Below are 16,693 nucleotides of genomic sequence, written 5' to 3'. Positions count from 1 at the left end.
TATCCGTGACCGTGATCAATTGATTGGTACACCAAGGAGTGGAATTTCGGACAGATGGTACTCAATAACTTCAGCACAGACCGCTTGGTTACTATTTAGGCAGCTTTTTTCAAAAGTTGTGATAAAGTCCGCTGCCTGAAGAACATGCTCTCATAAATAAAGCGCAGAATGTTACAATAGAAATTACCTTGGAACGGTTTGAAGAATTCGTCTCCTTAGGTACGGATTCGACTCCGTTTGGTTTGTACCAGACTACCATGTCCATTGTGTAATGCAGCGGTTTAAAAACTGTTTAACGTTCCGGCTTAAACGTTCAGGCTTTGGTGTTGCTCATGGTACCTCCTGGATGTATTTTCTGGGTACTCAAAATGCATCTGGAAGCTCACAAGGAAGAATGACTATTGGAATTCTCATTATGCTTTTTTCTTTTAACGTATATACGTAACTACGTATATAACGTATATACGTAACTACGTATATCAGAAATATTTCTAATTCAATTTTTAAATTTAAGTGTGGGCTTTCGTCGAGGCTAAAGACTTTTGTATTTTACTGTCCATTTGAAATTAGGATCTGAGTTATCGATAAATAATTTAAAATTTGGTCCGAGAAAATAGAATTTCAATGGATTTCCTTCCTCTAACTTGATCCTTGACCTCTTTTTGAAACTTCTTGATGACTTTTGAATTCAAGAGAATTTTAAGATTCTAAACAATTTTCATTCCTTCCAAATGATACTTTGAGAAAAAAAAATTTTTTTTTTGGCACTAAAAACCCAAAATATGGAAAAGGCCGCACAAGTATTTTTCTCCAACTTGCTCAGTAAATTGCTTTGAATTTTATTGAAAATTTCGTAACAAATCATTGCACAGATTCGTGACATTCTTAAGAAGAATCTTTTTTCAAGATCTGTCCAAAGCAGAGGTTCCCAAACTTTCAGGATGTTCGACCAGGATGTTTGTGTTCAATAAAAGTGGTTCCAATTCACTATTTTTCCTAGTCAATTTTTTATTTCAAAAATATATTTAACGGCTAAATTTTTTTTCCTATTTACTTGAATAACTTGCGTTCAACTATAGACGAATTGCCCTATATGTCTTTACAATTGATTTTTATTATGTGTACTGACGTGGAATTCGAAGATAATCTTCGGTACAGGTTTTAATTTTTGTAAAAATCTTGACCCAGTACACATTTGTTTCGTCTGGAGAAAGTACTGGAAGTTATGCTTCCAAGTCCTTGACATAAGGATCAATGAATATGCAGTTCAACGCCATAGCTATCAATGACTGAAATTGAAATTTCTAGTCCTGCATTACTTAAATCCAATTCCAAAAGCAGGTATAGATTTTTAGAACAAAATGGGGGCTAAACTGTTAATCAAGATTTGTTTTTTGCGACCCACCAATAAACAACCCACGACTAGCTTTGGACCAAAACATTCAGGAACTGGTAGCGTGCATAGATAAGCGCTTTGCTAGCATCGGAGTTGAGTCACTTGTACATGCGCATGAGCTAGAGAGGTTGTTGTAAAACGTAGAATGAAAGGCCATTTGTACGGGCAGCGGATTAGACCAGAAGTTGTTTTGGAGACGACTGGCTCAGTGTTTGGAAGAGCGAGTAAATTAGCAAGATATGCACATTAAAGGTAGCCTCACACCTCGGGAATTTGGTTCGCGATATTTTTCCCCATGCATTTTTACATATGCGATGTTTTCGGGTTTTTAAAATGCACGGGGACCAAAATCCGGCGGAAAATTTTCCCGAGGTGTAAGGTAGCCTTTAAAGCGAATGAACCAGATCTGATTCGTCCATCTAGTCAACATGTATAATAATTGTGCAAAAATTATCTTTTTATCGTTTTGATTTGACGCATACGCTGTATGAGATTGGTGAAGGTGGGCTATCTACGCTGGTGTAGAAGATTTTCTGGAAAAGTTGCTAAAGAATTCGTGAAAGAAATGTCAAAGTATTTTTTAAAAAATGGTAAGGAAATGTGCAAAGGATTTTTTCGAGAAAACCCTAAAACGACTTTCAAAGGAATTCCTGAAAAAAATCCAACGAAAATTGGAATGCTAATTACATTTTTACATTACAACTTAACCGTGACGTGATATGTGAGTTTGAAAACAACAGAATCTGATAAAACCTGATTTTTGCAAATTCCATGGAAAATATTAAATTGGATGGATCACGTGCTCCATCGGCCTTAGTTTAACCCGCCATGTGATTAACGATTTGCAATTTGCAGAACTTCTTTCAAATATCTAACAACTTTTTATCGAAAATCTTCTGCAACAATTATGAAGATTCCCCTAAATTGCATCATTTCCGTGTACCAAATATTGATGACGAATAAAGATAAAAGCCTTCAATTACGTTTTCTGTTGGACAAAGAAACAATTTCATTGTTCTTTAGTTATAAAAAAAAATTGTAAATCCAATGTTTGAAGTCAACCATCAACACCAACATTTATGTATCTCTAAATTTTCTGCAAAGACTCGAAGACTGCCATTAGCTCTTCAATATGTGCAGTAATGACCCGTCAGGTTCTCACATCATCATTTTTCACGCCAAAATAAGGTGGGACAAAGAAATGTATGTTTTTGGACCACATCGCTGGCGCATGACGAATGGGTTTCCGTTCGTTTTACTTGCTTGCACTGCGGGTCTTGGCGGGTGATTCCAACCGTGCACAAAAAATATCACTAATGTACATTGTACGTGCTTCTTCCCCAGGGCAAACTGAACAGTGAACATGCTAAACAATTTCAGTAATTAAATTAAACCAAGCAAACCATTACCTACCTGACGAACATTTTTCCTCAATGTGAAAGACAGCTGGATTGGCATTGAGAGCCAAACCTAAATTTTCAACAAAACAGGGAATGAGGGGAAAGATTTCAGAAAGTGAGTGATGACCCCGTCCAGTTGCGGTGCACTTATCACATCTTAGACACTTAAACCAGTGATTTGTTCCGACCGATTGAAGCATTACGAATCCGTTACTTTGAATTACTTGTAAATAATTCCACAGATAGGCTTAACGTGATGGAATACCTGCTTGAAACTAGTCGGTTGAATACAATCTTGGAAGTAGTGAAGAAAACTAATTATAAAAAGCTCGGTTTGCTAACATAAAGTTGCGGATACTTTTCCTTCACTACAGTTTTTGTTATTCCACAAGTGTTTTAAATTTTACTTCCAATTATATCTCGTTATCATTCTTGTTTCATTTGATTGAATCAATTATCTTTAATGGAAATGGGTAAAGAGTCTAAGGTCATTCAGAAAAATAGCCGATTCGTGGCTATCATAAATAACAATATCTAACGAAAGCCAATATATTCAAACTGATCGATAGCCAGGAAAAGACAACCCAATTTTCGATCATTCATAATCGTTTTCTTCTAAATGTTAGGAATGAGAAATTGAATGAGAAATGAGGAAAAATGTTATGATGTATCTTGAACGATTTGAATTTTTTTTCGTTTTTCATACAATTTGCTTGGAATAACCAGAAAGAAATTAAAGGGATAAAAATAAACGAGCTGTGTTTTTGATTCTCGGTGAATGGTGATAATTGTACTGTTTTCCAAGCTGATTTGCTTGTTTATTGTTATTTTACTGTAGTGATGTACGAAATCCTCTATGGATCTGAATTGAAGGAACAAAGTTTTCGTTTCAGAATATCTTAAATTTTTCCACTTCCTCCGTAGAAATTATATTGCGCCATTCGCCATAACATTACGCAAACCACCGATAATTCTCACCGACGACATACCTCAAGATTCAGAGGCGCGGTCACCTTCCGAGACGTGGGTAGGACAAATAAAAAGATTTATCAAACAGGAGAAAAACGAATTAGAAAGGAATAACTTGGGTATAAATTTTGATTCTATTAAAAAAGCTATATTCTCCTTCATAGTCGAATCATGATTGGCCGAGAATCAACTATTCTCACTGTACATGCTTTAGAGTTTCATAAATTCAAAACCACCAACGATGCCGGTTACGTTCTTACAGTTCGTTTAGGATTAGAATAAGAAAATAAGTTCAACACTCATAGTTTCAAGAGACCAATGAATCCTCTGCATCTCCGTATGCGCCACGGGAAAGGAATAATTGGTTAGTTTGGAAGATAATCTTGGTAAGCGTTCAAAAAATCATTATTTCGGACTTAATTGTTGTGTTTCGGTTCATGAGCGATAGCACGATCCGAAATCTACTCAGCGCAATGCACGGCCGACGGCCTATGCGTCATGAGAAGAATCGTTCTTCTTTCGATCAAATCATGCGCACTACAGAATAATGATCTATCAAACATTAAATTCTCTATCTTCTTTGTTTCTCGACGAGAAAATAACCACGCACGCCCATTGCCTTCTGTATTCTGAGGAGGATCGCGCTTTTTTTTCGATCGAAACGACGGGTACCACAGAAGCACGGTCCATCAAGCTTCTGCATTCTCATAATGGTAGGCGATAGCATAGCTGAGAAAACTTCATAAATGTTTTCACTGTAACACTCTGTAATCCAAGCTACTTTCAAGAAATATCTTAAGGTTTAAAGAAATCCCTTTGCACTTTAAGAGATATGTCCTGGTATAATACTCAAATTATTCAAGACATTCTATGCAGATTTTTAATGGTGTCAAGCGGATATCACTATCTTTCTAATTATTCAGGAAACCATTGGAATTTCGGAAGGCTAGAGACCACACTAGTAACTTCAAATCGACCAAAAACCTTAAAGGATTATCATATCTCGTAAAGGATTTTCAGAAATCTTCATGAATCTCAAAGAGTATTTATGCCATTATTTGTGGCACTCACGATTTTGGACTTTTGCGTAGTGAATGCAGAGAGAACAAATGTACATTTTATATTGTGTGGTTTCCCAAGAAACTTTAAGGAATTCAAAAAATGTACTTTCAAGAATATTTCTGACTCATCAAGGACCATTACAGTTTTCAACAAAATTTACGAAATACCAGAAAACGGTAAAAATTAGACTTCTTGCGGTGAAAACCTTCAGGCCTCCTTGAATCAATTTTGGATGTCCTGGAATCATAATAAAATCTCGAGAAACTGAAAAATCTTTTCAAAACCCAGAAATATTTTGGATATTAGGTAAATCCTCTAAATAACTGTGAAAGGAAAGATTCCTTAACTAATTTACAGATTCTTGTTATCTAATAACTGTATCAATATTTAACTTGATATTTAGTATTAAAGTTCTTGTCATAATCATGGGTAGGACAATGCTTCGAGTGTCCCACCCAAGTATTTTCATGCGTAGGACATGTCCTACGTGTCCCACCCACTCCCGGCGCCACTGTCAAGATTCATTGGTGATCATGGTGTAACCCACACCCGGCACATATAAATCCAACCGCAGGCGAGCATTAGTGTGCCTCAAACAAGGGAGGAATTTCGTGAGAGCCTCACCACTATGCTGCAATTAAACCTCATTACACCTAGCAAAGCCCGGGTGTGGTGTAATTCCATATCCGATATGCCTGAACGCGTGTGTTTAGCTATGTGAGCAGTGCTCCGCTTCAAACTGATATTCCTCGCTCAAAGTTGTTGCACTTTTTGCAAGGAGCTACTACATTTGCTTTCACTGATTGCGGTTTTCTTCCAGTAGCCAGGTTGATCCGGCGACAATGCCAACGGAGTGCGGTGGTGACGTTCAGTCAACGGGGACATGGCAAACCCATGGAAAGGAAATTCAATTCTCGGCAGAAACCGTAGTGTATTGAGTTCGAATGGCGTGTCTTTATCTCGTAATCGGATAATTGACTGGCATCCCCCAATGAGCAGAGTGTTTCATGGCATGTTAAGTGATACTAATGGCATCATGAGCGATTTTGAATCGTTTTGCTGATGGCGGAGAGTATCGAATTAGGCAACATGTGTTGCTGAAGCTAATTGATGATTGACAGTGTGTGGCTTGACTTATGCAATATAAGACAACAAATAAGACTATCAACTGGTTTTCACTGAGCATGCTTATAAAAAAGTAAACACCACATGGTCGAGGTTCTGTCTAAAAAAATCACATGTTTTCATACACCTAGCCAGACAGATTTTTTTATAATTCTGTATAAGAATCTACAAAAATATGACATTTATATATAATTGCTAGTTTCTTAAAAAAATAATGTAAGTCCTATACAGGTATTGTAAAAAAAAACTTTCAAAATTTGTAAGACTTGGGGCTTCAACGTAGATTCACTTTTAAGAAACATAATTTTTTTACACCTTCTCGTCAGCTCCATTTGAGAAGGCATATATGACAAATTTCGCCCCAACTTGACCAGCGATTGGCATCATCATCTCAGAATCGAATGAAACTTTGTGGGCATATAAAGATATGGTATTTCTAAGCCACTCTGCATACTTAGTTTTTCAAAAATTGTCAAGAGTAACATTTGATGCGGGCCTATTGTTTCATTGATTTTTTATAAAATGTGTTCACTCACTGTGTTCACTGTTCACTCACTGGCATAGGATGCTATGATTAAATTAGATCAATGCTCGTCCGCATCAATCATGAACGCGTGATGCCTAATGATTATCGCACGTTACTAATGTTCCAAGATACACAAATTCATCCACCACTTCAAATTTTTCATCATCTAGCACCATTTCGTTACCACCACCACTAATGTAAAAGCCTCTTCCACGGCACGGCGATCAATCCCGATAATAATGAAATCGTCCGCAAATCCCAGGAGCGTAGCGATCTTGTGATAATGGTATCGCTTATTTGCACACCAGCTCTCCTAATCGCTCCTTCGAGCGCTATATTATTTAAACAGTGGATTCGAGAGTACATCACCTTGTTTTGATCCATCTAAGGTAACAAATGACGTCGATATTTCATCCGCAACCCTTACACTTGATTTCGATCCGTCCAACGTTAAACGAATCAGCCGTATCAGTTTCGCCGGAAAATCATGTTCTAGCATAATTTGCCATAATTCATTCCGTTTCACTGAATCGTACGCCAACTTGAAGTCAATAAACAGATTATGTGTCTGCAAGTTGTACTCCCGGAATTTATCCGTCGTTGATCGGCCCTCGCGAAAACCTGCTTGGTATTCGCCGACGAAGAACTCTTCAAGCGGTCTCATTCTGCTGAACAGAATACGGGACATAATTGTGTAGGTCGAATTAAGGAGGGTTATTCCTCGGTAATTAGCGCACTCCATTCTGTGCCCTTTCTTAAGAAGAGGGCAATTGAGGCCGTCCAATCAGCTAGCAGGCAATTCCCCGTCTTTCCATATTTTCGACATAATATGGTGCAGAACTTCATAAAGCCGCTCACTGCCTCAACCTCAACCTCATCTAGTGTAGGTGACTCCACAGCTTGTCCATCGTCGTTAATATTTATTCTGTTCACCGATGCACCGTAACTTCCACTATTCAATTTTATATGTCAGCAAATTTCCTTCTTGGTCGTTGCACATGACGGGAGTTGGCGCTGTCTTTCTCCGCACGCCATTGACAGTTTCATAAAACCTCCGCATATAATTTTTCCTGCGCTTCGCTAATCACTTGTTCTTCATACTCTTTCTTCTTCCTGCGGTGGGTTCGTTTTTCGGCTGCTCTTGCTTCCTTGTACCTATCTCTATTCGATCGGGTACCCGACGCCGACACCAACATCCGGCTTCTGGCAACGTTCTTCTCGTCTGACACTCTCTGACACTCCACATCGAACCAACCCGTACTGGATCGCCTCTGTGCAGTGCCTACCACTTCTTGTGCTGTTGTGCTCACCGCTCCATGGATCGACTCCCATAAATCGTTGATGTTGTCGCTAAAGTTGTTTGCCTTTATCCGTTCGTCCAGATTCTGGCGGTACTCAGCCGATACTCCTTCCGCCGACAATCGCTGGATATTGTAACGCATCGTTCGCTGTGATATTTTGTTCGATACAGTTGACATCCGTGATCGAATTTTACTGACAACGAGGTAGTGATCAGAGTCAATGTTCGGACCTCTGAATGTCCGCACATCGATAACATCCGAGAAATGGCACCCATCCACCAGAACATGGTCTATCTGGTTGCAAGTTTCACCATTTGGGTGTCTCCAGGTGTGCTTTCGGATGTTCTTTCGTGCAAAGTAGGTGCTACTGATGACTTCTGGTAGTAGCGAAATTTATTAGCCGTAGGTCATTGTCATTGGTAGCGGAGCGAAGACTCTCCCTACCGATTATGGGACGGAAAAGGTCCTCTCTACTGACCTGAGCGTTAGCGTCTCCGATAACAATTTTCACGTCATGCATTGGGCACTCTCTTTATCAAGACATTCATAAAACGTGTCCTTCACGTCGTCGAATTTATCGTTTGTCGGTGCGTAAACGTTGATTAGGCTGTAATTGAAGAATTTGCCCCGTATCCTCAACACACAGATTCGTTCGCTAATGGGTTTCCACCGCATGACTCGCTTCATCTGCTTGCCCATCACTACGAAACCAACTCCATGCTCTCCTTTTTCGCCGCCGCCGTGATAGATGTTATATTTGAATGCAGAGTTAGTCGTGTGGTCCACGGCTCGGAATTCATGTTCCCCAGGACTAGGCCATCGGACTTCTTGAATAGCGGCCACGTTCACTCCAATTTTCTGCAGTTCACGAGTCATAAGGCTTACTTGTCCAGGTTAATTTCCTGACATTCCAGGTACCGAGTTTCCAATCATAGCTCTTATTTCGTTGCCGGGTAGGTTGCCAAAAATAACGTTCTCTTTTTCTTCTATCTCCATTTTTCGTGGTATTTGAGAGTCTTCAGTAAGCTACCTTACCGGGGTCACGTTACCACCTTAGGATCACTCCTGACAGAATCCAAGTTTCAAAGTGCTCGCGTTTTCGGGAGCACACCACTCGATACGGAAGCAACGCACCCAGTACTACTTCTAGGGGATGGCAGTACTAAACGTACTCGCTCATTCTTGCTCACACAGGCACCCGTCCCATGCGAGTTACTTGGGTGCTCACTCTATCGCACCCTCAAACACACCCTACATACTCTGTTGCACCTCTGTCATGCCGTGTGAGTCTAACTGACTTGTATGCCCACCTTTATCATACCATGTGAGACTGCTCACCTCTTTCATTCAGTTCGCGCTGACACATACTACTCTAGTCATTCGACCTAACACTCGCTCTGGCATCCCTTGTGGGACATTTCGCTTAGGTTCCCACTTCTGACATACCATGTAAGTCTGACTCACCTCGCTCAACTCAAATATACCGTGTGAGACTGATTTGTATGCTCATTCCTTTCGTACCGTGTGAGACTGATTTTGATGTGCTTGGATGCTCACCCACACTCCTCTGCCACGCCGCGGGGTATTAGTAGTCATAGGAACCAACATTCCTGCGCTACTCCCAGTGCGGCGTGTGCAGTCCACACATACACCTATTCATTCACACTTCTGCCATGCTTCGAGGTGACGATCTCGGTTGCCACTCGCTGCGCATAACCTCTGCATGGGCAGACCATTCACACACTTCTCCGCGTTCGGCACTTTCGTCTAACTAACCAATCACAAGTTAGTACTGCTTGTCGATTGCTGCTCGGCGCGCCAGATTCTCTGCAAGCTGCAGGCAATCTGAGTGGTTACAGTCGAGACTGCGTTCCACTTCTCCACCGCTTGACACTTCCTCTGGATAAGGTTATCCGGAGTTGTGTCCCGGCCGCAAACGTCTAGCATTGCTCTTCTTTCGACGTCGAAACGAGGACATATGAACAGTATGTGCTCTGCAGTTTCGTCAACACCTGGGCAGTCAGGGCAGACGGGGACCTCCGCGTGCCCAAACCTGTGGTGGTACTGTCGGAAACAGCCATGGCCTGTGTCAGATGGAAGTGAACCTCCCCATGGGGTTTCCCCACCCAGCTTGATATGTTAGGAATCAGCCGGTGGGTCCACCTACCTTTCGAGGAGTTATCCCACTCGCGCTGCCATCTGGCAACCGAAGTCACCCTGGTACGCTCGCGGGCTCCTCTGGTGCCACATAGCTCAAAACACTCCTCGTCTTCCCGGATGACCAGCCCGACTAGCATCATACTCGCTATCACGCAGGATGCGTCGTGCGATACCGTGCGGTAGGCCGATATCACCCTGAGACACATCAAGCGGTAGGTGCTCTCCAGTTTCTGCAGGTAACTGGTTACCCCCAGTGCTTTTGCCCAGGACGGGCCGCCGTACCTAAGAATAGATGCGGCAACGCCTGCCAGTAGCCTACGTCTACTGGCGCACACCTTGGAGCTGTTGGCCATCATCCTCGATAATTCCGCCACAGCAGTCGAAGCCTTCTTGCACGCATATTCGACATGGCTACCGACGGTAAGCTTGTCGTCTATGATGACCCCAAGAATCTTCAGACTCCGCTTTGAAGTGATCGCGACGTCTCCCACGTGAACAACTGCATGTTGTGCCGACTTACGGTTGCTGACGATAACCACCTCCGTCTTATGTTGAGCGAGCTCAAGACCTCTCGCACTCATCCAGTCCGCCACAGTGCTGATCGCGTGTTCTGCGGTTAGCTCTACTTCGGGGATTGACTCCCCGTAGACCTCTAGGGTTACATCGTCAGCAAAGCCGACGATCTTCGCGCCAGGAGGGAACTTTAGCTTCAGAACCCCGTCGTACATCAGATTCCATAGTACCGGGCCCAGGATTGACCCTTGCAGTACTCCTGCGGTAATGGGAACACTTTTCTAACCGGCATCGGTCTCGTGTAGCAGCACACGGTTCTGGAAGTAGCTTTCCAAGATCCGGTAGTCCCACCGGCAGGCTAAGCCGGTGTAACGAGAGCGCGATGGCATCCCAGCTTGCGCTGTTGAATGCGTTCTTCACGTCCAGTGTCACCAACGCACAGTATCGAATTCCTCGCCTTTTCCGTTGGATCGCTACCTCTGCAGTATTGAGCACTGAGTTGATAGCGCCCACCGTGGACTTACCCTTCCGAAAACCAAATTGGTTACTCGACAGGCCATGCGTACGGGGTGAGCCTGTTGAGGGTGATCCTTTCGAGCCGTCGTGTCGATTAGGCAAATTGGTCTGTACGCCGATGGGTCGCCCGGAGGCTTCCCGGCCTTCGGCAGCAGTACCAACTTCTGTCTTTTCCATCTCTAAGGGAAACGACACTCATCCAGGCATCTCTGCATAGCTAGCCTGAACATGTTCGGGTTCGCTATGATCGCTGCCTTGAGTGCACTGTTTGGAACTCCATCGGGGCCTGGAGCTTTGTTCATCGCAAGGGTGTTAGCCACTGCGAGTAACTCTTCGTTCGTCACCGGAGCCACCATTTCAGCCACACTCCCAGCGCCTTGCAGCGCAGGAGGAGGCCAGGGACTTGTGGCTCGGGACGGGAAGAGTACTTCGATAATCCTCGCCAACCGGTCCGCCAACTAGCGTACCTCGAGGCGTACCTTCTCACTCTAGTTGATGTCAGAAGGACAATAGTTCCCATGCTGCACTACCAGCTAAGTAGACAACCCTTAGCTGGCGGTCTTTTGTCATCGGACGACCTGTGGAAGCGTGAGATAGGAACTTGTGGGGACCAGAGCTATGTTGGGCGCTCCTTCCTTTATGTCAACCCACCATTTTGCAGCCCGTTCAAGAATGAATCAGCCCAATTTAATAAGGAGTTTGAAAATAAATTAATTATTTTTAATTTCTCGGGTACTTATTCAAAAGGACGTATGTGATTTTATAAACAAAGACTCAAACGTCGTATTTTAGTTACCAGATAAAGATTGTCGCTTCGGTTCCCTTTGTTCTGCTGTCCGAAACATGTGTGGTACATACCTGTCAAATCGTATGGATTTTCCTTCTTTGACATTTAGCTCCCCTATCCTCGCCAACAAAAGATGTTCCGGACAGCGACGACAGCGACAATCTTTATCTAGTAACTAAAATATCTTTTATCACCACAGACAAATACAGGAAGCATTCGGCTACCTGTTTGTGGTGTTGATTTGCGTGGAAGTGCCATCAAATTGGACTAATCGGCGTTTGAATCTTTGTTTACAAAATCACATATGTCCTTTTGAATAAGTACCCGTGATTTCCTCATAACATTAAATTCCATAAAATTACTCCATACTAAATCGCTCGATGCTAATGTTAAAATACTTACTATCGGACTAATTAAACCACATCTCGAAAACCCCGTCCGAGGCCGAGAATTTCTTTGCATCTCAACAATAATCACAGGAAAAAAGCATAGCTAGAGGATCAACATGAAAAGTGTTGAGGCCAATGCAAAATTTGTCTTCTTATTCTTATTACCATTCTAATTATCATTCTCATTCGTATTCTCATTCTCATATTCATTATCCTTTTCATTCGCATTCTTGTTCTCATTCTCATCGTTTTTATATTTTTATTCTCATTCCCATTCTTATTCTTATTATTCACAATTTTTTTCTTATCCTTTATTATCATTTCCATTCTCATTGTCATTTTCATTCGCATTTTACTTCTCATACTCATTCTCATTCCTAGTCGTGTTTTATTCCTATTCTCATTCCTATTCATATTTCTATTCCTATTCCTATTCCTGTTTCCATTCCTATTTCTATTCATATTCCTATTCCAAATCGGTACCTATTCCCATTCATATTCTTATTCCCATGCCTATTCCTATTCCTTTTTCCTATTTATATTCCTATTCTCTTCCCGTATTTTGACCTTTACTTCGGATTCCATACTCTGCTTCGGCCAATTTAAAAAAGGGGCATAGTTGAACAGTATTCCACATCGATTTTCCGAAAACTTGTTGCGAGCAAATCAGCAAAAGTAAGTGCATAAAAGATGAGTGAGTTATTTTGCGCACATACATAAATAAACAAATAGAAAGATATCAACTTAATTCTTCAATCGGAGACGAGCCTTTCCAAAAAATCGATTTGGTATGGAAATATAATTCTTTCGTTACACTTTTGAATCTAAACGAGAATTATTCCTATTTCCCTAAAATGTCATCTGCGTGAATAAATTTGTAAAGTGCACCTCTATCAACGCTTCTGAGTTTAGGTTAGCATTACCTAGTGATAACGGTTTCATTAAATTTTTATATTCATGCGCTGTCGCGTCAAAAATGCATTTGAAGAATGAAACCCTAGTTCAACTTCATTCTCCAAGAAGTACACTCGCCGTAGCACATGGAAACTGTGACATACTCACTCCGGGAAGTTGTAAAAGAGCAACAATAATAAAGAGAATCGCACCGTGCCGTCGTATTGACGATTCATACAGTGTCCATAGCATAAACAAAGTAAAAACGGAAAGAATAAACATCCAAGCTTGAGCATGATCATAAATTCGATTCATCACCGCCGGCTGGATTATATATGCGCATTGCACATTATGGGCCGACCCCTTCCAGGTATCCGAGAAAGGCGCACGTATAATTCGAAGTCATGAATTTAATCGCCGTTGGATCATCTGTACCCACTTACACCAAGTAAGTAGTCAAAGCCCATGTAAGGAAGAGGCCAGCACTACAATCGTGTACCATTGCACTCGACGACGGAATCGATTGTTTGTAATTTCTTTGGTCTATCTCCTGATGGCATTTATCGTCAATGGTTAGAAGTGAAAGACACTCTTGGTATGAGCGTTAGAATATGGTGTGACAGACGTATAACGAACGGTTCGTTTACGACACATCGCTATGCATATTTTTATAAAATCATAAAAATCATTTCATGAGAGCATTCAAAATTAAACATAATTTATCCTCTCTATTACAAAAACAAAAACATTACCACTTACTAAGTTAATCAACTTACATTTCAAATTGAAAATTAATCCATTAAACGCTAATGTTTGACTATACACGTCCGTCATGGAATAACACTTTTTCCACGCTCATTTCCTTTGGTTTTTGATGCCTTCCTATTCATCTCCAATAATCTTGTGTTGCATTTGCCATAAACCAGTAAAAACAGTGTATACATACGTATAGCATCATTCGGTTACAGCGGTTTTTTCCGTCAGCGTCTTAGCATCGCTGAATGGCTTCATTAATGAAACATTGGTATGAATGAAAGTGTTGTTTTTAATCACCTCCGGATGTGCCACATGAACTCCACGTAACTTTGCACGGATGAATGTAGCTCAACAATTCAGTCCTTTCCGTTTCAAGATAAAAGTGTCGACCACAAGAGATGACCAGATATTGCTGTTTTTTTACGTGTGCATCAAAGCATTAATAAACGAAAGGCTTAAAAAATATCAGAGATAGTATGCTCGTGAACATAAAAACTAATCCAATAGCGTGTGATAATATAGACAGACTTGTTGGACATACGGAGAATTAAGTTCAAATGTTAGTTTAGGAAGATAGGCCCCATTATTTTCATTATTACATGTTCCACAGTCATTTGGCTATATGAATTACCGATTTTATAAACATGAGAATAAATATATGATTCTGACGAGTTTTTTGGGAATTGTGAAAAAAAATAACATTGAACCACTTTCACCGATGCGAAAAAAAATAAAATAGCGCAAAAGATAGAGCATATTTCCCGACGACGATATTCCAAAAAGTGAGTCATTAGGCGACCAATCAGTCACGATGCTGAACGTTTTGAAAAGGTTTTGAGATGTACCTAGATCGCCTATTAGCAGACATCTACAATTGTTCGATTTCTGTTCATCACTATGATTTGCACCAATGACGCATTACTGACTACGTCGAACGTTTTGTATCCCCAAGGGAAACTTTCCACAAAATAATGATTGATATCTACGCTGAAGAGGCATATCGTGTTTTCCACCTTCTTTGTACATCCGTTCATTGAATTGATACACGTTGCAATGTCTCATCGATTCAAATTTGCGGATTTACTCTCGGGATGAACACGATTCGATCACTAGTTTAAAGAAATTATAATCTTCAAAGTTGTTTGGCGAAACTAATCTGTGATTACTATTTTAACTTTCTTTTCAGTGACATATCGTACTGCTCCTACCAGATGGCACCGAGTGCCGGGAAAAGTCCTCCCGGAGGCACACAGATAGGTCCTCCGGATGTGAACGAAATGACTCTCGGCTGGAATTCTAACATCAAGGTAATTTGTTTGCATGAGTGTTCAGTCTGTGCTATTCTATATTATGCCAACTTATTGTTCCATAATAATCAACTTCTATTTTCTCAACTTCTAATTATTTCAAAACAAGTTTTTTTTTTTTTCAAAACTAAATGTTATAATGCTATGAATGTTATAATGCTTAAGATTTTTCTTTTAAATTACAGTACTTTTATTTATCATGAACATGCATTCGCACTATTCTATGAATGTAAGTGTAGTGAATTGGAACATGTGACTGATTTTTTTTTACATCACCGCGTGGATTCGGTGAGGTGTAGATAGAAAGCAATATTTCGATTAGATGAATTTTGATGATGACTAGTTCTGCTATGTTTCGAAAATTTGAGGTACTCTTTAAATACTTTAGAACTATCCTTTGGGAAATTTAAATGTGCAATGAATCACATACGGTGGTTGGTTTCATACCCGCCGCTGCCGTATCCAGGCGCTAACGTATATGTAAAAATAGCCAGCATGAGTTAACCACCTGAAGTTTGTATGGCGAAAGACATCTAACGCGTGGTTTCTCAACAGCAGGAACTTTTCACGAAAAAATATTTGGTACCAGTTATGAAAGAAGGTGTCTGCTACTACACCTACCAAATATTTTTTCGATTGAGGTGCTTATTTTCGGGATATTAAACATAAGATGCCTTTCGCCATACTGATTTCCAAAAGTTAACTCCTAGTGTGCCGCTGTAAGCACGCTCAAAGCAGGCGATTCATTCAAGATGGGGCCTGCGATGAGGAAAAAACGTAACGTCATCTGCATTCAGGCGTATTATCAGATACGTCAAGATAAAGTCTAGATTGCTTTGAGAATAGGTCGTATGTGCAAATAAGAGGCTTACTTTGTTCACGCTCTCTTTCTTTAAAAGATAGGCTAGTTAAGAATTTTTTTGCTACTTTTACACTTCAGTACGTTAGTCAAAGTTTGTCTTTGAATATCACCAAAAAATTCGAAGTAAACTCTAGTATAGTGTTGTAATAATCGAAAGAGAGAAGAAGCAAAGAAAGACTCTCCTTTGCACATACGACCTATTCTCAAAGCAAATTAGTATTTAAGTATTTAAGTATTTTGTTAACTTAAGTATTTTGCATTATGTGTATTTGATTAAGGAATATGTGTTTTATTTAGATATGAAAACCATTGTGTGTGATCCAAAAACTACACTTCCGCGAATTGGAAACACTTTTAGCGCTAAGAAAAGTTTATACCGCAGATGAGCATCCATGGTCAACTTTGATGAAAAGTCAAAATGAGCATGAGCATGAGCATGAGATGATCGTACAATTCGTAGTTGCTACACAGCAAATAGTTTTGAAAATTCAACGACGTGTAAAATTGCAGCTTATTCCATCAAACGAATTAACATTCGATATTCTATTCAATTTGATTGAATTTTACAAGCAAGCACCGTTTACATTTATTTCGATTTAAAAAAATAGTAAGATCGATTGAATGTTACGTTTATTTGCATGCTCCAAATATGTGCATGAAAATACATTTAAAATCACAACATATTTTTATCTGTGTACTCCGTGATTGACCAGAACTAGCGGAATTGCAC

At 40.5% G+C, this 16,693-nt stretch overlaps 1 protein-coding gene across 6 annotated transcripts in view; it reads left to right on the top strand.

Moving 5' to 3' along the window:
- Positions 1-16,693, top strand: part of LOC134223999 (uncharacterized) — a 368,032-nt gene that overhangs the window by 309,864 nt on the left and 41,475 nt on the right. For all 6 annotated transcript variants that reach the window (XM_062703225.1, XM_062703226.1, XM_062703224.1 and 3 more), the window contains one exon: positions 14,981-15,101. In XM_062703225.1, the coding sequence (XP_062559209.1) occupies positions 14,981-15,101 (121 nt within the window). The remainder of the gene's footprint in view (positions 1-14,980; positions 15,102-16,693) is intronic.

The sequence above is a fragment of the Armigeres subalbatus genome, chromosome 3 (genome assembly GCF_024139115.2).
Source record: "Armigeres subalbatus isolate Guangzhou_Male chromosome 3, GZ_Asu_2, whole genome shotgun sequence".
Classification (NCBI taxonomy): domain Eukaryota; kingdom Metazoa; phylum Arthropoda; class Insecta; order Diptera; family Culicidae; genus Armigeres; species Armigeres subalbatus.
The sequence above is the reverse complement of the archived record's forward strand: the minus strand, read 5'-3'. Positions and strand labels throughout refer to the sequence as shown.